At 42.7% G+C, this 22,626-nt stretch overlaps 1 protein-coding gene and 1 pseudogene across 2 annotated transcripts; one reads left to right on the top strand and one right to left on the bottom strand.

The window, feature by feature from the left end:
• The first annotated feature begins 7,137 nt into the window (after positions 1-7,137).
• LOC106576310 (transcription termination factor 2, mitochondrial-like) lies at positions 7,138-9,912 on the top strand (annotated as a pseudogene).
• A 5,965-nt stretch (positions 9,913-15,877) lies between these two features.
• On the bottom strand, positions 15,878-22,499 carry LOC106576308 (zinc finger protein 34). Of its 2 annotated transcripts, none has more exons than XM_014153409.2 (7): positions 22,241-22,499; positions 21,762-21,964; positions 21,593-21,673; positions 21,026-21,118; positions 20,826-20,936; positions 20,535-20,655; positions 15,878-20,299 (listed from the first exon to the last, which is right to left on the bottom strand). In XM_014153409.2, the coding sequence occupies exons 1-7, from the start codon at positions 22,275-22,277 to the stop codon at positions 18,606-18,608; spliced, it is 2,340 nt and encodes a 779-aa protein (XP_014008884.1). In that variant the 5' UTR covers positions 22,278-22,499; the 3' UTR covers positions 15,878-18,605. The 2 variants fall into 2 exon arrangements, with proteins under 2 accessions (XP_014008884.1, XP_014008882.1); XM_014153407.2 differs by having other exon boundaries at positions 21,026-21,121; positions 22,241-22,467.
• Between the last annotated feature and the right edge of the window lie 127 nt (positions 22,500-22,626).

The raw sequence follows: 22,626 nt of genomic DNA, 5'->3' as shown, positions 1-22,626 counted from the left end.
GACTGCTCTCTTTGCTTTGTCATCAAATGGGTTACGGGGAACTAAGGACAGACACACTGAAAAAATAAACATTACAGTAGGCTACTACAATGTCTGCACAATGTTGAAACTTGACGTGTACGTATATAGACGACCGCAGCAGTACATTCCAGTAATAGACACACTTTCTGTCTATGATGACCACTATCCTTAATCCAAATTGCAAACTCAATTGCCACAATCATTGCATGCACTCCTGTAACTGGAGCAATACAAATAAATGATGCTCAACATGCACACAGACAAATCAGAAATTGTCAGAATGTTTTTTTTTTTTTTATTGGAAAATTGAATGCATCCCATAGAAGAGAGACATTTAGAGGACATTTTTGTGAGAAAGAGAAAGGCAAATGAGATGAACCCTAAACGCAGCAACATATTTTTTGCTTAAAAGCACCAATGGGGTCATTTTTGAGAGACACTGTCTGCCAAGCAGTAACACTTTTTCTTTTATTAACCTTTTGTAACACAAGTAAATGGTTTAAATCCCCCAAAATAAGTATATATTTAAAAAATGTCACATTTATAGTGAAATCTAATAATTCTAAATAAACGTTTTTGTATGTTTTGAACAGATAATTTGATCAATTTCATCCATAGACAATTGTTATGAACATTTGTCTGTTATTCATTCAAAGTGTTGTGTTTCTGTGATATTCAGAGGCAGTGGCAGAACTAGAGTTTTCTACATGGGGTGGCCAAGGCTACTTCAGTGGGTCCATAGACCATGACAACAAAATTACTGTGTAACCCTAACCTGGCATCTAAGGAGCATTAATGAATCCTATGATTGCTGATTAGAGGTAGAAGTGATAATTCACTTAACCCGGAGTTCTTCAATGTGGCAGATAGTGTGGTCCAAAAGGGTTACTTCACTAGAATCCTTTAACATACTATGAATAGTCAGTGTCTCTACCTCGGAACTGCAGCTCAATTTCTTACTCCTAGGTAGATTTAAAACAGAATAATTCTGCTGTTCTGGTGAGAACTGGCTAAATGTTTCACAAACTCATCCATACTGAGGGAGCGTGCTCACCTTGACTCAACACTGAGAATTCCAAGGTGACTTAACCTGTCATCAACCATTGTTGTCCTAAGGTGGGTTTTAATCCGATTTAAAGCTGAGAAGCTTCTCGCAAAAAGCACAGGTGTAACAGAAACCATCACTTTGGTCACTATTTTTCACAGTGCTCATCATCAATGAGTCGTGAAATTTTAAGCTTGTTTTAGGCTGTCTTTTACACACTGTTTGTAAACTTATTTTGCAGTGCTCTGCAATCTCTCTCAATAGTTCTCCAAAGTAACCCTCACTGTCTGTAAGGGCACCGACTAGATCCACAGCCCTTGCTAGGTCAAGAGAGCTTGATTGGAGCATGTCAGAAAGACATTTGGCATCACCAAGCACTTAACAAAAGGTAACCAAAAGCCCTATGTAATGTAAATCTATCTGAGAAAGAAGGCCCCTTGCCTCCACTGATCTATCACCTATAAGGGCACAAGGCGAGGCCCAGATGCAGACACGGGAGGCAGATGGTTTGAGTCTTTGATATTTATTGTATCCAAAAGGGGTAGGCAAGAGAATTGTCATGGACAGGCAAAAGGTCAAAACCAGTTCAGAGTCCAGGAGGTATAGTGAGGCAGGTAGGCTCGAGGTCAGGGCAAGCAGAATGGTCAGGCAGGCAGGTACAGAGTCCAGAAAACAGGCAAGGGTCAAAACCAGGAGGACTAGTAAAAGAGAATAGAAAAGGCAGGAGCACAGGAAAAACACGCTGGTTGACTTGGAACATACAAGACGAACTGGCACAGCGAGACAGGGGAAACAGGGATATATATACCAGGGATAACAAGCAACACCTGGAGGGGGTGGAGAAAATAACAAGGACAGGTGAAACTGATCAGGGTGTGACATCACCACTATTTTCAAGTGTGATATCCTGTAGCACTCTCAGAACTGCTGGAAGCCTGTCCCTCAGATTATGGCATGCCATGTATCTGCATGCCCACCTTACATCCGTAAGTCTCTGTAGTTCCCTGGGCTGCTGCTGTGGATACAGCTCTTTCTGAACGGTAAGTCACTTGAGATGAACGTACGAGCCAGATACAAAGTGATAAAGCTTCTGCAGGAGAGCAAAAAAGTGAACTGCCTCAGGCACTGATTTTACAGCATCGACAAGAACCAAATTCAAACAATGTGCATTACAGTGCACATGAAATGAAAATCTTGCACTGTTTTTAATCCGTGCAGACACACCAGAATGCTTTCCGCTCATGACGGATGCAGTGTCACAGCCTTGCCCCACAAGATTATTTCTGTAGTCCAGACCATGTTTTTCAAGGCAATCAATGATCATTTTTGTGAGGCCTGCTGCATCTAAGCTTTCAGCTGACTGAAAGTGTAAAAATCTTTCGTGGATGGCCCCATTTTAATAGTACTAAATACATTATTTCACTTTTACCATCTCAGCTAAGCCCTCAAGAACTTCGTTCTGGATTTGGTGGCTTGTGTACTTAGCATTGCCACATGCATTCATTCTTTTCTCTATGAGAGGGTCAAAATTACCCTTGTTGTGAGAGTCATCAGACTCTCGATGACTGCGCTATATTTTGAGTGGCAGTTAATAGGAGCACATCTGCAATTGTTTTAATGTAAGTACAGTTTTCCTCCTTTCTTTTTCCAGTCCTCATTTATGACATCTAACATTGATGAGTTGCTGGCACTAGCCCTTTTATGCTGATTCCAAGCATACATAGCATTGATATGATGCTCTGCCTTCGAATGGAGCTTAAATCCAGAATCTTTAAACAGCGCCAACAATAAGTCGTTATCTTGACATACAGAATATTCCAGTCATGAATTGTCCTTATACCAGGAGCTGTTGAAAGCCCTTTTCCTAGTACCATGCTGAGTTCTGGGAAATGTTTTCAAACACGGCTGTACAGGACCCTCTTCTCTGGATCTTGAAACGTCTGAAATACACGTTAAATAATGTGTCATATCTCTATGGAAATGTAGAATTAAGAGATTCACAAGATTAGATACTAACAGCTGCTAAATAAAATGTGTAGTAGGCCTGGCCTACCACTGGGTCCTTTTGGAACAGCATATCTGGTGCTTGATGCAGTTGGGAGGGGCTCGATGACATCTCCTGGCAGCTCTGGCTCACTGCGTTGCTCAGAGCCAGATGTCTCTGTCATCCCTTGATACATCTATTACATTAAAATAACACAAGAACCATTAGTGTATAATCACAATACAAATGACACAGCCATCAAAACAAGAACACACAAGAATCAACAACCAACATTTTAAAGTGAGGCTTAATCTGACAAAATCATCTGTTACAAGCTGAAGCTAAATTTAAACTCTGAACTGGGCATGTGACTGACTGCGTGGTAGATGCTCTGACCTGGTGGTGGTAGACTGGGTCCTTGTGAAGTCTGACCACACTGACTCTGACTAGCTTCAGGTAGGGAGCTGCTCTGGGGTCCAGTGGTGATGCAAGGGCTGGGGTCTGTTTGCACCTGATCTGCCTGTTTGTGCTTCTTTAAAAAGAAGTTTGATATCTCTCCCTTTCTTTTCATGTTTAATTGACCCTATGCAAAAATAAGACCGTCTATGGATACATCTAAGCATCCAATCCACATTTTAGTCCAATCTCAATTACAAATCCCCATTATCATAACTGTACCTTAAAACCAACTACCAGCCTAAGTTACTAGATAGATCATGCCAAGGTTAGCCCTACTCTGCAGTAAGTAACTTAGCTAGCTATAATTTCTTACACATTTACGATAGCAAACAGGCTATCTGCAAATTCTGGTCAACTTTTGAGTAACGTTAACAGATTGATAATAACGATTGTTCGTTTTGAGTTCAAGTACAAAAATCGAACTGAGTTAATGGATTTCAAATGACAGGGGTGTCCAATGCCACCCCGACACCCCTCTGGCTCCGCCCCTGCTCAAAAACTAAGACGTTGGTGCTTGAGCTAACCTGACATACAGGTATGACCCTAACCCTAAAATGGCCACCGATATGGGCGATATGTTCAAATCCCAGAGCCAACTAGGTGTGGGAAAATCTGCCAATGTGCCCTAGTGCAAGGCACTTAGCCTTAATTGCGCCATGGTTGCAGTTGATAATGTCAGACCCTAACTGTGACCCAGACCTGGCGGCGAACAAATCAGTTCGACGAGCCTTTGATTTCCATAGAGGGCGTGTTTTTTCACGGGACTTAACGTCTGTAATAGGCAACTCGTGAGTTTCAGGTTTGGGGAAGTTAGTTACCATACCATTTCTACCGTTATGATTATTTTTATATGCACATTTTCTTGGAACGGTTTAATTTCAATAATAACGTTTTGTTTTATCAAAATCATTGTCACGTGGTTAATCATAAAAATCGGAAGTAAAATTATACAAATCTAAACATTTAAATTCAACTATGCGAGAGCACTAGCCTCTGCCATATGGACACATTGATACGGTGATCCATTGAAAAGTTAAAGAAATGACAGTATAACTCAGAGATGCAGCAGTAGGCCTCAACTAAGTAAAATACATAGGCCTAAAACCGACAAATAAAAACAGTAGAAAATATCCTGATGAAAATCCCGGTTCTTTCAATAACATGAATCTACCTAATCCGCCTGTCTGCCTCTTTTCTATCTGTCTTGACTTGAGCTATTGCTAGTGAAGTACAACGTCAAATCATCACTTGGTCCGGACCGAAGATGTCTCTAGCGAAAAAAAAGTATGAAACATTGTACTAGCTAGCTATTCCGGGCCCTAGAGTTTCCTGCGCCAGTGAGCTCGGGATAGAAAGCTGTTTTTAATGACGTTTACACTGGATATATGGGATCATCAGATCATTATATTTTGCGTTTTCACACGGCTTGGTGATTATCGAGTGTTGGAAAGATTTTTCGAATACTGAGGAACTATCATTCGCAATGGATGTTTCAAAAACAGACTTCGCTGACGTGTCAGGTGAAGAAAAAAATTATGCTGTAAATCAGAAATTGCCAAATGGACACGTTCCTACATATGCATGCATTCTAGGGAGGAACGCGCCTTATCTTCACCACAACCCTCTCATTCTTATGTTCACTGACAGCGCCATATCTTCGCCACAACCCTCTCATTCTTATGTTCACTGACAGCGCCATATCTTCGCCACAACCCTCTCATTCTTATGTTCACTGACAGCGCCATATCTTCGCCACAACCCTCTCATTCTTATGTTCACTGACAGCGCCATATCTTCGCCACAACCCTCTCATTCTTATGTTCACTGACAGCGCCATATCTTCGCCACAACCCTCTCATTCTTATGTTCACTGACAGCGCCATATCTTCGCCACAACCCTCTCATTCTTATGTTCACTGACAGCGCCATATCTTCGCCACAACCCTCTCATTCTTATGTTCACTGACAGCGCCATATCTTCGCCACAACCCTCTCATTCTTATGTTCACTGACAGCGCCATATCTTCGCCACAACCCTCTCATTCTTATGTTCACTGACAGCGCCATATCTTCGCCACAACCCTCTCATTCTTATGTTCACTGACAGCGCCATATCTTCGCCACAACCCTCTCATTCTTATGTTCACTGACAGCGCCATATCTTCGCCACAACCCTCTCATTCTTATGTTCACTGACAGCGCCATATCTTCGCCACAACCCTCTCATTCTTATGTTCACTGACAGCGCCATATCTTCGCCACAACCCTCTCATTCTTATGTTCACTGACAGCGCCATATCTTCGCCACAACCCTCTCATTCTTATGTTCACTGACAGCGCCATATCTTCGCCACAACCCTCTCATTCTTATGTTCACTGACAGCGCCATATCTTCGCCACAACCCTCTCATTCTTATGTTCACTGACAGCGCCATATCTTCGCCACAACCCTCTCATTCTTATGTTCACTGACAGCGCCATATCTTCGCCACAACCCTCTCATTCTTATGTTCACTGACAGCGCCATATCTTCGCCACAACCCTCTCATTCTTATGTTCACTGACAGCGCCATATCTTCGCCACAACCCTCTCATTCTTATGTTCACTGACAGCGCCATATCTTCGCCACAACCCTCTCATTCTTATGTTCACTGACAGCGCCATATCTTCGCCACAACCCTCTCATTCTTATGTTCACTGACAGCGCCATATCTTCGCCACAACCCTCTCATTCTTATGTTCACTGACAGCGCCATATCTTCGCCACAACCCTCTCATTCTTATGTTCACTGACAGCGCCATATCTTCGCCACAACCCTCTCATTCTTATGTTCACTGACAGCCGCAACTCAATCAGCTAGACCTATAGCCACGCCCACTACCCAAATCGCGGGCTTCTCAAACACACCGGTGATTTAAAACAACCACAGCAAACCTTTTTTGATTAAGCTAATTATCCTATGTGGCTAAGTAATGCTCACTGGTGAAGTATTTTGAATGATTTTATTTAGACAGGATAATTATATAATTTTGGCGGAACATCAATTTACTTTAGGGCAATCCAGCATCTTAACAGTGCACTGTACACCCGCCAACTTTCCTTTCCAATTCCGAAGAGGCTGACACCAGATATCTGCATATAATGACGAGATGCTCATGTCTCCGCCCTAACAATGAGTTTTTGTCCCAAAGGCAGGCGACAAGTTTAGGTCTGCATATTATTCCCATAGAAACGCATTTGGTTTATACTGGCCAGAATTGAGAGTGAGCCCTCGCCTCTTCCTCTCTGCTGAAACTATATCACCGAAGAAAGTATCCGAGCGAGGAGAGATACATGGGCTACATAGGGGCGCTATATCTGGTGCTGTCTGGACAGAAATAGTATGACATGCCATACTCTTTTGGTCCAGACAGTATTAAATACACGGTCTACATACTGAGACAGAGGGGCGCTGTTTCGCTTGTTCGGATGCTTCAACTGAGATTGATGAGTCTTTCTGTTGGCGCGCATCTCCGTCAAATAAATTATGCATATTTCAAAATTGTATTTGGACGGGCAACGAGGTAAGGTAGGGCGGAACAGGCCCCCCAAATCCCGCCCATAACGCCGGCCCCACCGTGACCCCACTCTCTGAGGGTGTCTGGGAGAGTTGGGATATGCGTGCGTATTATACATGCGTATAATACACACTTGTAGCCTACATGTGTGAAATAGGACAAATATAAGCACCCACCATATTATTGTTAATTACATTGGGAATTCATATTGGAGTTCCCACAATTTAATAATCTGCGCAGCACAACAGCAATATAGGCGGACGGGAACAAAGCCAATCACACGCGTTATGAAACATGTGAGCAGAGGGCGTTTAGAATCTTTCATAGTGGTACAAATGCCTGCCCTGAACAACTTCCAGCGTCAACTTGTGTATTCCTCTGGACAATAAACTGGTAAACATCTGGTTTTATTTACAATATAGAATGATTAGCCTGTATTTGTATTACTATAGTTGATTCAGATGTTTACAATATAGAATGTATAGCCTGTATTTGAATTACTATAGTTGATTCAGATGTTTACAATATAGAACGTATAGCCTGTATTTTTATTACTATAGTTGATTCAGATGTTTACAATATAGAATGTATAGCCTGTATTTCAAATACTATAGTTGATTCAGGTGGTCTCTGTCCCATGTGCTGAAAGACAGTTGTTACAGCAGCATAGACCTTTTACAAACTAGATAATTATAGACCTATACTGACTTGCTACCGTCGGTAATATAGAGGGCGCATTGGTTATGAGTTTAAGTACACATTCTCCACCACCCAGTAACACGTTTAGTACATAGTGTTCCCACACCAACACTACTCTGATATCTACTGGCCAAATATACTTAAATTTACTGATGTTGCCCTCAATAGATCAGTTCAACATTGTTTGATTTTGACAGGCTTTGCAGTGAGGAAAGCAATGTTTGTTATGTGATCATCCTAAATAAAATGTATCTTACCGTTAAGTAAACAGTCTAATTTAGAGCAGTAGAAAACAGTCTATGTACTGAAAGCATAGAACAGTAGTATAGGACTAACTGGTACACAATACTGACAAAGGACGTAGTGGTCTTGTGCGATGTAACTCTGCTCAGTGTGTGTTTTAGTCTTATACAGGTCGTCTGTACTTTAGTGCCTTAACAATGCTCCGTGCCACCACTGCCTTCCTGTGCGCCTATTGCCAGAAGAGGAGCGTCTTAACCCCTCATATGGGCTTCTCCGCCTCTACCCTCGCCAACAAGCGGCCAGAGAACCAGCAAACTGTCGACTCCCTTTATGACCCATCGGTGGACATCCGTAAAGTGCGTAAGTTCAAGGGATGGGTGCTGTCAGAGAACTCTGTGTACATGTACGACACGGCGGATCTCCTGCGGGACATGGGCGCCGACACTGCTTCCATTGCCCGTGTGCTGGAGACCCACCCCGAGGATATCCTGAGTCGGCCCGAGGACGTGGCAACTCAGCGGGACCTCTGGTCCTCCGTATGCCCCAACCGGCATGAGCTGGTGGGCATCATTGAGAAGTTCCCTGCCTCCTTCTTCACGCTCACGCACCACACCAACCAGCGTGACAACATACACTATCTCCAGAGCCTGCGCCTCAGCAAGCGCATCATCGGGAAGCTGATGGCCAGCGCCCCCCCCAGAGCTTCAGCCAGCCTGTGGAGAGCAACCAGGAGGTCATCCACACGCTGCGAGAGACTTACCTGGACCTGGGAGGGGACGAGGGAAACCTGCGCTTATGGTTCCAAAAGCTGCTCAGCCAGAACCCTTACATCCTGATGCGGCCGGCTGAGGCGTGGAGGGACAGTCTGGGCTTCTTGAGGGAGAAGGGCTTCACCACAGAGGAGCTCCTGGTCCTGGGCTCCAGCCTCAGGGCCTCCATCGCAGAGCTGCAGCTTGAGGCCATGCAACAGGCTCTGGACTACACCCAGGAGGTGCTCGTGTGCTCAGATGAGTCCTCCGCTGCCCTGCTGTACTGTACTACTCAGTGCCCACCCTGGTAGGCCGGTTCAAGGGGCTGCTGGACGTGGGGGTGAGCATGGACCAAGTGAGGGAGACGCCCAACGTGCTGGAGCTCACCACTCAGATTGTGCTCTACCGCATCCAGAAACTAGCCTCCTACGGCTATGACGTGGCAGCCTGGACGTTGTCGGCACCAAGAAGGACTTTGAGATGACCTATGGCAAACTGCAGCCAAGGCAACAACGACCACTCTTCAACCGTTGCCCCTCAGGACCGCAGAGGAGTGAATGTTAATGGTCCACATCTTGATGTTTTAAGGGGATGGGATGAATGCTGCACAGTTGCAGAACACGCTATGGGTTTTTTACTGTAATTACTGATTGGAGACTGAGGTCTTATGACGTCTCTGTTGGCATGAGCTATACATTTGCCCAATGACTCAGTGTATTGCGTATAATGGGTTTGCAATGGAGACCTCTGTCTCCAGAAGTAGGTGGATCATCCAATCATTGTCAGGAAATGGCTGTGTTTGTTTCAATTAGCCTGAGTCACCCATCAACAGCCACTGTTCTATACTCTATAGCATGAGATGAGAAAGAATAATGTTCAAGTTTTTTATATTTGTATCCATTGATGAAATGGTATCCCTTGCACCTTATGGTTTAAATGTGAATGAACTCTACTGACAGCATTATGGAGACAGTGTGAAAGATCCAAGTGTTTCACACTTATGCTAAACACTAAATGGAATCATTGATGTAAAGAAAAGTGCTGTGTGTTATTTCTACGTTTAAGCTAATTGGCACACATTTTGGTATAGGTCCTTGTAGGCTGGATTGACTTGATAACATCAAGTTTAAAAAATAAAACTTATAACAGATGAGTCCTCTGGAGTGCCATTTATTTGTGACTTGCCACCGCATAGCTCTTTACCTATACCTACACTCTTAGAAAAAAAAGGGTTCTTCGGCTGTCCCCATAGGAGAAGCCCTTGTTGGTTCCAGGTAAAACCTTTCCACAGAGGGTTCTACATGGAACCCAAAATGGTTCTACCTGGAACCAAAAATAATTTTACCTGGGAACAAAAAGGGTTTTACCTGGAACCAACAGGGGTTCTTCAAAGTCTCCCAGTCCCTGCCACTGAAAACATCCCCACAGTATGATTGTGCGACCACCATGCTTCACCGTAAAGATGGTGCCAGGTTTCCTCCAGACGTGACGCTTAGCATTCAGGCCAAAGAGTTCAATCTTGGTTTCATCAGACCAGAGAATCTTGTTTCTCATGGTCTGAGAGTCTTTAGGTGCCTTTTGGCAAACTCTAAGCGTGCTGCCATGTGCCTTTTACTGAGGAGGGGCTTCTGTCTGGCCACTCCACCATAAAGGCCTGATTGGTGGAGTGCTACAGAGATGATTGTCCTTCTGGAAGGTTCTCCCATCTCCACAGAGGAACTCTGGAGCTCTGTCAGAGTGACCATCCGGTTCTTGGCCACCTCCCTGACCAAGGCCCTTATCCCCCGATTGCTCAGTTTGGCCGGGCGGACAGTTCTAGGAATAGTCTTGGTGGTTCCAAACTTCTTCCATTTAAGAATGATGGAGGCCACTGTGTTCTTGGGGACCTTCAATACTGCAGAAATGTTTTGGTACCCTTCCCCAGATCTGTGCCTCGACACAGTCCTTTCTCGGAGCTCTACGGACAATTCCTTTGACCTCATGGCTTGGTTTTTGCTCTGACATGCACTGTCAACTGTGGAACCTTATCTAGAAAGGTGTGGGTCTTTCCAAATCATGTCCAATCAATTGAATTTACCACAGGTGGACTCAAGTCGTAGAAACATCTCAAGGATGATCAATGGAAACAGGATGGACCCAAGTTAAATTTCGAATCATAGCAAAGGGTCTGAATAGTTATGTAAATAAGGTATTTCATTTAAAAAAAAAAAATTATAATACATTTGCAAACATTTCTAAAAACCTGTTCACCCTTTGTCATTATGGGGTATTGTGTGTAGATTACTGGAAAAAATATGTAATCCATTTTAGAATAAGGCTGTAACGTAACAAAATGTAGAAAAAGTAAAGGGGTCTGAATACTTTCCAAGGGCACTGTACTGTACATTCATAGTTTTTTATGATGTTTAGTGTCACTTTGTCAGACTTGTGACATTCACCAGGAAGAGCATTCCTTCTGGGGAGGGACAGTAGTGTATGACCTGGTTCAAGTTGTTGTAACATGATCCCCAGCCACATGGTTATCATTCCCCCACAACTTAATTCAAGGCTAAAAATAGCATAGCATGATAGAAAAGGTTGAATCATAAAAAGATATCCATCTGTTTGCACTGTTACTTAAAAGTCTGCATAAGGTAAATGATACTTACTATAACACATACTGAAAATGAACAGAGTGTTAGATAAATTCTCATATAGTTATTAAGTAGTTCTATTAATACATATTAATGCAGGGTTCCCCAAGTGGCGGCCCGCGAATTTGGCCCGCGGGTGGTTTTATTAGGCCCCCCAAGTTTCCTGAGCATATATCTTATTTATTTTTGTTACATTTTCATTGTTGGATATAAAAACTGTAAAAACATCAGGAAATCAGCTTCAAGTGATTTTAATTAGGGAAATCTGTTCCCATGTATTTCCACTAATAATGATCATAAAAAAATGTAAGCAAAGTTTGAAATTATTACGTTTTAATCCAATATTATATCTGTTTGGGCTTCTTGCGATTCATTTGCAGTCTACAAATTACTGTTATATATATTCCGGCCCCCCGACCATCTGCTCAAGAAAAAAAATCGGCACATGGCTGAATGTAGTTGATGATCCCTGTAGTAACGCATCTAAGTAATATACTGTAACAAAGGTTATGCACAAATCAGCTGTGAAGACTTTGAGGTAGGCCTACTGTAAGACATGTGTTGTGTACATTTCAACAATATTGGTAACCAATGAAATAAAGCCGGTGAGAAAAAGAGAAGTGTCTAGCCATCCATAATCACAAATGTTGAGGAACACTGAACAAAAATAAACACGTGTTGGTGGCATGTTTCATGAGCTAAAAGAAAAACTTTTCCATACCCAAAAAAGGCTTATTTCTCTAAATTTTTGTTTACATCCCTGACTGCAAGAATGTTCACCAAAATGTAATGTTAATTTCTCTACCATAAGCTGCCCCCAACAGCGATTTAGAGAATTTGGCAGTACGTCTCACAACTGCAGACCACATGCATGGCATCAGGTGGGCGAGCAGTTTGCTGATGTCTACGTTGTGAACAGAGTGCACATGGTGGCGTGGGGTTATGGTATGGGCAGGCATAAGCTACGGACAATGAACACAATTGCATTTTAAAGATGGCATTCTGAATGCACAGACATACCGTGATGAGATCCTGAGGGACATTGTCATGCCATTTATCCGCCGCCATCACCTCATGTTTCAGCATGATAATACAGAGCCCCGTGTCACAAGGATCTGTACACAATTCCTGGAAGCTGAAAATGTCCCAGTTCTTCCATGGCCTGCATACTCACCAGACATGTCACCCATTGAGCATGTTTGGGATGCTCAGGAACGACGTGTACAACAGCATGTTCCCGCCAATATCCAGCATCTTCGCACAGCTATTGAAGAGGAGTGGGACAACATTCCACAGGCCACAATCAATAACCTGATCAACTCTATGCGAAGGAGATGTGTTGTGCGAGGCAAATGGTGGTCACACCAGATACTGACTGGTTTTCTGATCCGCGACCCTACCTTTTTTTAAGGTATCTGTATTCCCAGTCATGTGAAACTCGTAGATTATGGCCTAATTAATTTATTTCAATTGACAGATTCTTATATTAACTGTAACTTAGTCAAATCTTAGAAATTGTTGCATGTTTCATTTATATTTTGTCCAGTATACAGTCGGAAGTTTACATACACTTAGGATGGAGTCAATAAAACTCGTTTTTCAACCACTCCACAAATTTCTTGTTAACAAACTATAGTTTTGGCAAGTCAGTTAGGACATCTACTTTGTGCATGACACAAGTAATTTTTCCAATAATTGTTTACAGACAGATTATTTCATTTATAATTCACTGCATCAGAATTCCAGTGGGTCAGAAGTTTATATACACTAAGTTGACTGTGCCTTTTAAACAGCTTGGACAATTCCAGAAAATTATGTAATGGTTTAGAAGCTTCTGATAGGCTAATTGACATCATGTCATCAGGTGAGTCAATTGGAGGTGTACCCGTGGATGTATTTCAAGACCTACCTTCAAACTCAGTGCCTCTTTGCTTGACATCATGGGAAAATCAAAAGAAATCAGCTAATACCTCCATTTTTTTTTTTTAGACCTCCACAAGTCTGGTTCATCCTTGGGAGCAATTTACAAACGCCTGAAGGTACCACATTCATCTGTACAAACAATAGTACGCAAGTATAAACACCATGGGACCACGCAGCCATCATACCGCTAGAGGTGAACGTACTTTGGTGCGAAAAGTGCAAATCAATCCCAGAACAACAGCAAGGGGCCTTGTGAAGATGCTGGAGGAAACAGGTACAAAAGTATCTATATCCACAGTAAAACGAGTCCTATATCGACATAACCTGAAAGGCCGCTCAGCAAGGAAGAAGCCACTGCTCCAAAACCGCCATAAAAAAGCCAGACTACGGTTTGCAACTGCACATGGGGACAAAGATCATACTTTTTTTGGTCTGATGAAACAAAAATAGAACTCTTTGGCCATAATGACCATCGTTGTGTTTGGAGGAAAAAGGGGGAGGCTTGCAAGCCAAAGAACACCATCCCAACCGTGAAGCACGGTGGCAGCATGTTGTGGGGGTGCTTTGCTGCAGGAGGGACTGGTGCACTTCACAAAATAGATGGCATCATGAGGCTGGAAAATTATGTGGATATATTGAAGCAACATGTCAAGATATCAGTCAGGAAGTTAAAGCTTGGTCGCAAATGGACAATGACCCCAAGCATACTTTCAAAGTTGTTGCAAAATGGCTTAAGGACAACAAAGTCAAGGTATTGGAGTGGCCATCACAAAGCCCCGACCTCAATCCTATAGAAAATTTGTGGGCAGAACTGAAAAAGCATGTGCAAGCAAGGAGGCCTACAATATGACTCAGTTCCAGCTCTGTCAGGAGGAATGGGCCAAAATTCACCCGATTTATTGTGGGAAGCTTGTGGAAGGCTACCCAAAACGTTTGACTCAAGTTAAACAATTTAAAGACAATGCTACCAAATACTAATTGAGTGTATGTAAACTTCTGACCCACTGGGAATGTGATGAAAGAAATATAGTAAACCATTCTCCCTACTATTATTCTGACATGTCACATTCTTAAAATAAAGTGGTGATCCTAACTGACCAAAGACAGGGAATATTTACTAGGATTAAATGTCAGGAATGTTGAAACATTTAGTTTAAATGTATTTGGCTAAGGTGTACGTAAACTCCCGACTTCAACTGTATATGCTACATATAACACTCATGTGCAACTTTAGGTATGTTCTCTGAACAACAGTGTCGTTTTCTATGTTTACTAAGTGACACTGCCTTATGGTAGCCTACTGGTTAGAGCGTTGGGCCAGTAACCGAAAGGTTGCGGGATTGAATCCCCGAGCTGACAAGGTAAAAATCTGTTGTTCTGCCCCTGAGCAAGGCAGTTAACCCACTGTTGCCCGGGCTCCGAAGATGGGGATGTTTATTTAAGGCAGACCCCGCACCGCTCTGATTCAGAGGTTATGCAGATGACACATTTCAGTTGAATGCATTCAGTTGTACAACTGACTAGGTATCCCCCTTTCCCTTATGGGAAGTGACATACTTCAGTACAAACACCAGAGAATTAAGGACCCCAATGGAAACGAAACAAATATCAGGACAGTCCACCTGTTGCTTCTGGCATGAGCAACTGATCCTGTCGATATTGTAACTCAAAGACTTGCATGACTTTAATAGGGTATAGTTAGAGATTTTTGCCATTAAGCCCTATTTTCTATTTACCCAGCGTCAGATCAACTCATGAATACAATTCTTACGTCTGTGTGCAGTTTGAAGGAAGTTAAAGGTCAATTTGTTTCTGGAGCCATTGCTAACTAGCGTTAGCACAATTACTGAAAGTCTACAGGGAGCACGTAGCATGCCATCTTCAACTTTTAAAAGGGTTTAGTTGCCAACATCTTGAATAATGCCTTTAAACCATGTTAGTAAAAATGATGGCTCAATAGTATGTGTTATCTACACTACAACCTGTAACTTTGTATATTTCCCAGATGGGACATAGTACTCCATGTAATACTCATCATCCAATGTCCGTCTGCATCTCCACCCACTCCTCATGGATGTTTCTGTAGGCCTCTGGAAAGTCTGTGCCAAATGCCATGGTTCCAAGAACGACCCTCAAAACAGGATGCATTGCTTGAATGACTTGAAGAAACCAGCCTTTTACTTTGGGATTCTCAACTGCAGGTTTGGGCTTTTTCTGGTCTGTAAGAAAAGGCAGATGGAAGTCAGTGGTTATCACTTTTAGATAGGTACGGTATAGTTATTTTCATGGTAACATAACTCCACAATAAAGCATTTTGATTTAAGCTATGATTTATTTTAGCTATGATTGCTTTGCTCTGATTTGTTTGAGTGAGCTCAAACCTCTGGTGATTTACATAATTTTTTTTGAAATAGTCATGCTTGCTCAAAATAGACTCAAGAAAAAAACATTATAGAAGTATTGATTGAGTTAAAAACGTATTTTAAATTCTTACCACAATATTTGACTATAATGAATGTAACTAAAATCCCCCAAATAACAAAGGGAATCATCAATGTTGAATATTTTGCCATTTGTATTTATTGATGAGTGTATGTACTTTCCATCAACTTTTGAAGCCATCTGTAACAAGAGCTACTCATGAGAAACAGCAATCAAGAATTTAATCAGTCAAACATCTACAGTACCTTGCAAAAGTATTCATACCCCTTGGATTTCTTCACATTTTATTGTTACAAAGTGGGATTAAAATGTCATTTTTTGTCAACAATATACTCAAAATACTCTAATGCCACATTTTGATAATTTTTTAAGATCAATACAAATTTGATAACTAAAATAGTCGTTGCATACGGTAAGTATGAAGCCCCTTTGTTCAGACAAGCCTAAATTAGTTCAGGAGTAAAATTTGGCTTAACAAATCACATAAATACATTTCATGGAATCACTGTGTGGGAAAAAATTGAATTGACAGTTGTTGTTTTTTTACTTACCCTTCCTCTGTCCACATGCATACAATATCCGTAAGGTCCCTAAGTCAAGCGTTGAATTTCAAGCACAAATTCAATTGCAAAGACTTGGGAGCTTTTTGAAAGCCTCATAAAGAAGGGCAGTGATCGTTAGATGGCTAACAATAACAAATCAGACCAACACTGAGATGCAGTGCCGTAGACCGCGGCGCCACTCGGGAGCCCCTACACCGCAATTAGGTTGATATAAATCCCTATCATAAATTTGAGTGTCATTTTTATATAGCCTTCACTTTCTTGTTCAGAGCGTAAACATGGGTGGGATAAGCGCGGGTGTGGTTTCATGACAATGACCGCAAGAGCAGCTAATCAGTTATTTGATAAGCTCTTCCACCTCTGACACAGCCTAAACAAAAGCAAAGAAAGGCTGTGCTTTGTTGGCGAACAAGGCTTAAGCCTACTGTTGATTCAATTGAATCCTGACCTTTTGTTCGTATGAGGAATGCATGTGATTGCATTCATAGTTGTTATTTAAGTAATGTGTAATAGTGTTATTTATTAGGAATTCATACTTCTCAAAATAAATTACTATCAGACTCACTGCTCTTCCTCTTAGGACCACAAGGCATGAGGAATGACATGAGATTAAACAAAAAGATGTGGGATTGGGAGAACAACATTCAACAAGATCAAAATGTAATCTGTTCAATTCTGAAAAATAACGTATTCCTGTATAACAAACAAAAATATTTTCAAAGACGGCTGGAATTCTGTCGGACCTGCATTGCAGTACAGTAGGGTACCGTAGCTCTTTTTCCCCATGCACAAATAAATAATGTATGACCTAGCCTATTAGATTTCCCTCACAGGTAGATGCTTACAGTTTCCAGAATAACGCATTTGTGCACAGGTTTTCTTAATTTTGTTGACTGCAAGTGTAGTTTTGTGGACTATTGTTTGCCAGAGAAATGTGTGAAATACATTAAAAGATAGAGATATGTCAGTAATTGATATTTTGGAGTGAACCAACATTTCACACAGAAAAATGACAGACATCTGTTGCAATCTTGTTAGCTATAACTATTAAAACAATATTAACTTTGTGTATTGCTTACCACAAAATATTGTTGATGTCAAAAGACTGAGGCAAACTGACATCCACCGGTTAAATCTCATGATTCATAAAAAAATATAGAAATGACAACTCCAGCATAGCCATAACACGTATGTTCACACAATTTCTGATGTGCCCACAAGAAGGGTAATGCTGCATTTGGAAGAAGAAAAAAATCTCTCTCTGGAGGTTTAAATGGCAGCTACAGTAAATAAATGTTGCAGAACAGGAAATGTGTGGCACACACTTGTTAGGAGACCGTTTTGTGTCCAAAATAAACACCACAAATGAATGTAGCCTATAAGCTTTTGAATTAAACAAGAACATTGCAATAGAACAAGAAGCACAAATTGAAGAACTACATTCTGTTGGAGTTCAGACCCTAAGATTGTCACTGTACCCCACAATTACACCTGCAACCCTTTACATGTGACTATCAAACACTGATGATTATACTGCGAGAGAAGCCATGAGACTGTATCCAAACCAGGGTTGGATTCAATGACATTAATTCAGTCAATTCAGGTAGTAACTTAAATTATTTTCTATTAGCAAGATCCTGAATAAAATGTAATTGACCCCCAATCCTGATCCAAGTCAACATATTAAAACCACATTCTCTTGAGAGCTTACTGCACCTGACAGTGGTTGTTTCACTGGTTTACCAAACACACCTCACTGAACATAGTTCCACAGATTCCCAATATGAATTGCAGGTCCACAGATTTTCTGGGAGCCTTCAGACGCACAACCGGTTTTGTATACATGGGTGTTAGGACAGCAATGCTGGTACCTCCCAAAATAGACTATGTATGACATCCCATGATTTGAAATGACTTTAGAACCTGTACTTGATATGCTGTGTATCATGTAATAAGGCCATGTATAGTCCCAGTATGTCTGATCAGAGGAGGGAGGATCATAGAGGGAGGGAGCTAAACTCAGTGAGCAGCAGTCCTGAACAGCAGAGACCCTCTTCTCCATTCAAGTCAATTATCTCACCATCCCCCATCATGTCGCCCCTCTGCACCACAGAGATGTCACAGAATGGGGGAATGGTGGGATAATGCAGCATTCCTAAGACAACACAGAGGAACCCTGGGCTGCCCTACATAACAACCCTACAGCTAATGACATGGAATTGACAAAGTTGAATACGGTTGTATATTACTGTAGCCACAGTAAAGGGTGTGCAGATGTGAGAAAATCAACTCCTTTTGGAGGAATGTCTCCTGTGACGGCTGGTGTGACTGTTTCGCCGTGTGAGCTCAGATGGCTCGGAGTGCGACCGCTCGTGCGCCTTCAGGAGACGCAGGTACCTGAAGGCTTTTCCACACTGGCCACAGGTGTGGCCCTCCCCCGTGTGTTTAAACTTGTGCTCCCTCAGGTGCGTGTGTAGTTTGTAAGTCTTCCCACACTCGTCGCAGCTGTAAGGGCGTTCGTTCGAGTGCAGCCCCCGCTTGTGTATGCGGAGGCCCCCGCTGTCTTTAAAGGTCTTGTCGCATATGTCGCATCTGTAAGGTTTCTCTGAAGAGTGCCTGCGTATGTGGGCCTGGAGTAGGCTGTTGTTGCCAAACATCTTCTGACAGACGGGGCAGGGGAGTTTGGGACTGGGGTCATGGTCTTTTTGGTGTCTCTTTAGGTCAAACTCATAGACAAAGGTCCTTCCGCACTGGGCACACAGGAACTGGCGGTTCCCGATGTGATAGCCCATGTGTCTCTTTAACAAGCTTGGCATAAAGAAGCGCAACCCACACTGCTCACAGGCGTACGGGCGGTCCATGGTGTGCCAGCGCTGGTGGGCGGACAGCTGGAATTGGGTTGGGAAACTCTTCGGACAATGAGTGCAGAAATAGGTATTCTCACTTGTATGACAATCCATGTGTCTTTTGCAGTACTGTACTTGGGTGAAACCCTTTCCACAGATGGTGCATTTGTATGGTCTAGCATCCGTGTGGACGCGATGGTGATTCTGAAGGCCAACCTTTCTCCGAAAGCACTTGCCGCACTCGTCGCAGCTAAAGGGCCGTACGTCAGAGTGAATTTTCATATGGTTGGTCAGGAGTGCCAACGTCCTGAAGAACCTGCTACAATCGGTGCACTTGAAAGGTTTCTCTCCGGTGTGTATGCGGAGGTGATCCTCTAGCCGTCCCCGAGACAGAAAACGCTTCCCACACTCTTGGCAGGAGTTGGTTGCAGGGTTTCTCTTTTTCGAGCACGCTACTCGTAGTGGCTTTTGCACCCTCTTCCTTTGGATAACGGAACTCTCAAAGAGATCGACCTCTGTTTCCTGATCCCCGATCACCACACTGCTTCCGAGACCTGTGTCGGCCGACTCCATCTCCTTGTCCAAATTATCGTTTTGTGGAAGGGGTGGCAAGGAATGGAGCGATAAAGTGTAACTTGCAATATGGGAGACCCACTGGTCGACACTCGTTAGCTCGACCGGCTGGTTATCCGTGGCAGGGATGACTATCTGTGAAGGAGAGGTTTCAGTGATGGAGGTATTCATCAGTGATACAAGCTGTTGCTGTCTCATCGTTTGCAGCATACTCCTTACTGTTGGTGCCCCTTTTGATGGTGCCCCTCCCACCAGTCCGCTAACACCTTGAGGACAAGAGAAGACCACGGCGCTCTCTGGCAGTGCATTCTCTTCCTCACCGCCACGCACTGCATCCTCTTCTCTCCCTACAGTAATATCTTCTCCAGCATGGTCAGAGTCATCTGACATCATTCCCAGATCCTCCAAGTCACTGAAGGAGGCAGGGTTCATGAGGCTTAGAGCTGCATCTAATGATTCTGATGGCTTGTCAAGATCTGCCTCCATTGACGGCCTTCCACAAGCGAGGCGGAAGGATAGCGAGGACAGCACACAGTCACCAACAGAAGACGTGACAGGTACTGAGGAAAAGGGACAAATATAGAAAAATGACATTCTGATTGGTTAAATTTGAAAGCCTAGGAATGAGCATGTTTACATTAATACCATTGAAAAGCTATTTCACAATCCTGAAAATACAGCTAGTTCAAAGCGATCCATGACAGTTTGGGGAAAACTACATTGTTCTTTGTTTATCTCTTGATAATTCTACTTAACATTAACAGGAAAGAGAATATATAATTAAAGTAAGCCTACCAAACTGAATCTTATTCAGCAGGTTCTGGTGCTGGAGGAGGATCTTCAGGTGCTCAGGGTCAGACACAGACTGTCCACACTCCTCCAGGTCAGAGGGGGCAGCACTGATAATGGACGCTATCTGAGAAGAAGAGTTAGAAGCTAAGATCAGCAACCAGGGGGTTTCTTAGAATGCGCAGGATAAACAACATTACGGCATGTGTTGGCACGTATACAGTTGTCTAACAATGTCAACATTAGATATAATTGGTGAATTGTTAGTTATAGACTTGTTGTGTACCAGTTCATTACCTGGGAGAGATCTGGCACAGATAGCAGTCGTTCCAGTCTGAGGACCAAGCCTCCCACAAGGGCCTGCAGTGCTGTGTCATACTTGGAGCCATACTGTATGTGGAACTCCTCCTACAGGGAAGGAAAGAAAAGGTTAAAGTCAGTGTCTATGACATGACAAAGTGGACAGTGTGAGAGGAAAGGGAGAAAGCCTGCCGAACCTGGAAGAAGTGCTTCCTCTCATAAGGGTTTTTCAGCAGGGTTTGGACCAGTGCCACAAAGTTAGCCTGCGACTCCTCCACTTCTGCATCTTGCTGCTGTAACACAGATTAGGAATCATTTGATACAAAGTACAGCCACTTCCGTCATCAGAATTACATGTTACTAAAAAGAGGGGCATTGAGTGTAGAAGTCTCAAGTCTAGCCTGAAAACAACTTATCTCTTACCCCATCCGTGTTTTCACTTTGCAGATCTAAGGAATCAGATGAGTGACAGCAAAGCAAGACAGATGGCAGAAAGCTCCCGCAACCACACTGGAAGGTGTTAACACTTGTATGTCGTTAACACTTATCCAGTCCCCTCAGATTTGTACATTACAGAACTAAAGGCTATTTTCAAATCAGAGTACAGCGCATATTTTACCCTCTTTTAAGTGATGTCGCTCCAGCCTTGGTTTTTCTGGATTAATGCTATCAACAGTCATTCTTGAATATGTTGCGTTACATGTGAGTTGTTCACTGGTATGGGGCGGAATTTCCACTTTCACACAGGAGATAAATATTCTTACCCCCAAGATGTTCATCTTTTCCAGGAGACGTTGGATGTCCTGAAGGTTGGGTGGGTCCTTGCGGAACAACTCCAAGATCATCTAAAATAATGGGACAAAATTGTATATGATTTTTCTAATATACCGTTTCAAAACCACCTCTCCCATGACCACACATCATGCCACTCACCCTTGCTCTCAGGCCCAGGATGAGTTGAGCCCTCTGTTTGTAACTCAGCAACTTTGGAACAGCTTCAGTCACCACAGTTACAAATTCCTCGACCTTCCCATAGTGCATCACATTGCGTTGATTCACCACATGCCATACAAATGAATACATCAGCCGCAGGGGAGAAACCAATAGTCGCAAAGAGGAGAGAGGAAGTGGGGGACCTATAGCAAGACGATAGAACAAAATGTTAGCTTGTGTGGCTTCATCCTCTTTCTTTAGTAACAAATACCTCCAGCAACATGGCTAACTAGCAAGCAAACGTAATTTAGAAGGCAAGCCGAAACGGACATTAGTTTTATACTTAGCTACCCATTGAAGATAGTGGCTAGCTAGCTAGCGCTCTGCACTGCAGTGACTCGGGTCTAGCCAGGTTCACATTTGTAAAATTGGTTAGATTGCTAATACATGGCTAGTAAGTGTCATATAATGTAACATACCCGTACTGGCTGTACTCTTCTTGACTCGTTTGTCCATGCCGGAATGTTAACAAATATGTACGATAAGCAGAAATCTAACAGTAAAGATAACTAGCATGACAGAAAGCTATCATCAACTCACTGACGAAAAATTATGAAAATGGCGACAACAACAGATGGGAAAGGAACCAAAACCAGAACACAGTTTTGACCGGACTATTTAACAGTAAGATTGGCAGCTTAACATCATTATCGCCACCTATCGTGCTGGAATAAGAGCCGCAATTGAAACCTTTGCTCTTTTCTTGAAATTACATTTTAGGTAAAAACACGAATTTCATCATTTTCTGTACATATATATATATATTTGGATGAGTATGAATCTCTTTTTGTGGCTTAATTAACTT

This window comes from Salmo salar, chromosome ssa17 (genome assembly GCF_905237065.1).
Source record: "Salmo salar chromosome ssa17, Ssal_v3.1, whole genome shotgun sequence".
Taxonomy (NCBI): domain Eukaryota; kingdom Metazoa; phylum Chordata; class Actinopteri; order Salmoniformes; family Salmonidae; genus Salmo; species Salmo salar.
This window is presented reverse-complemented; position numbering and strand designations above follow the sequence as displayed.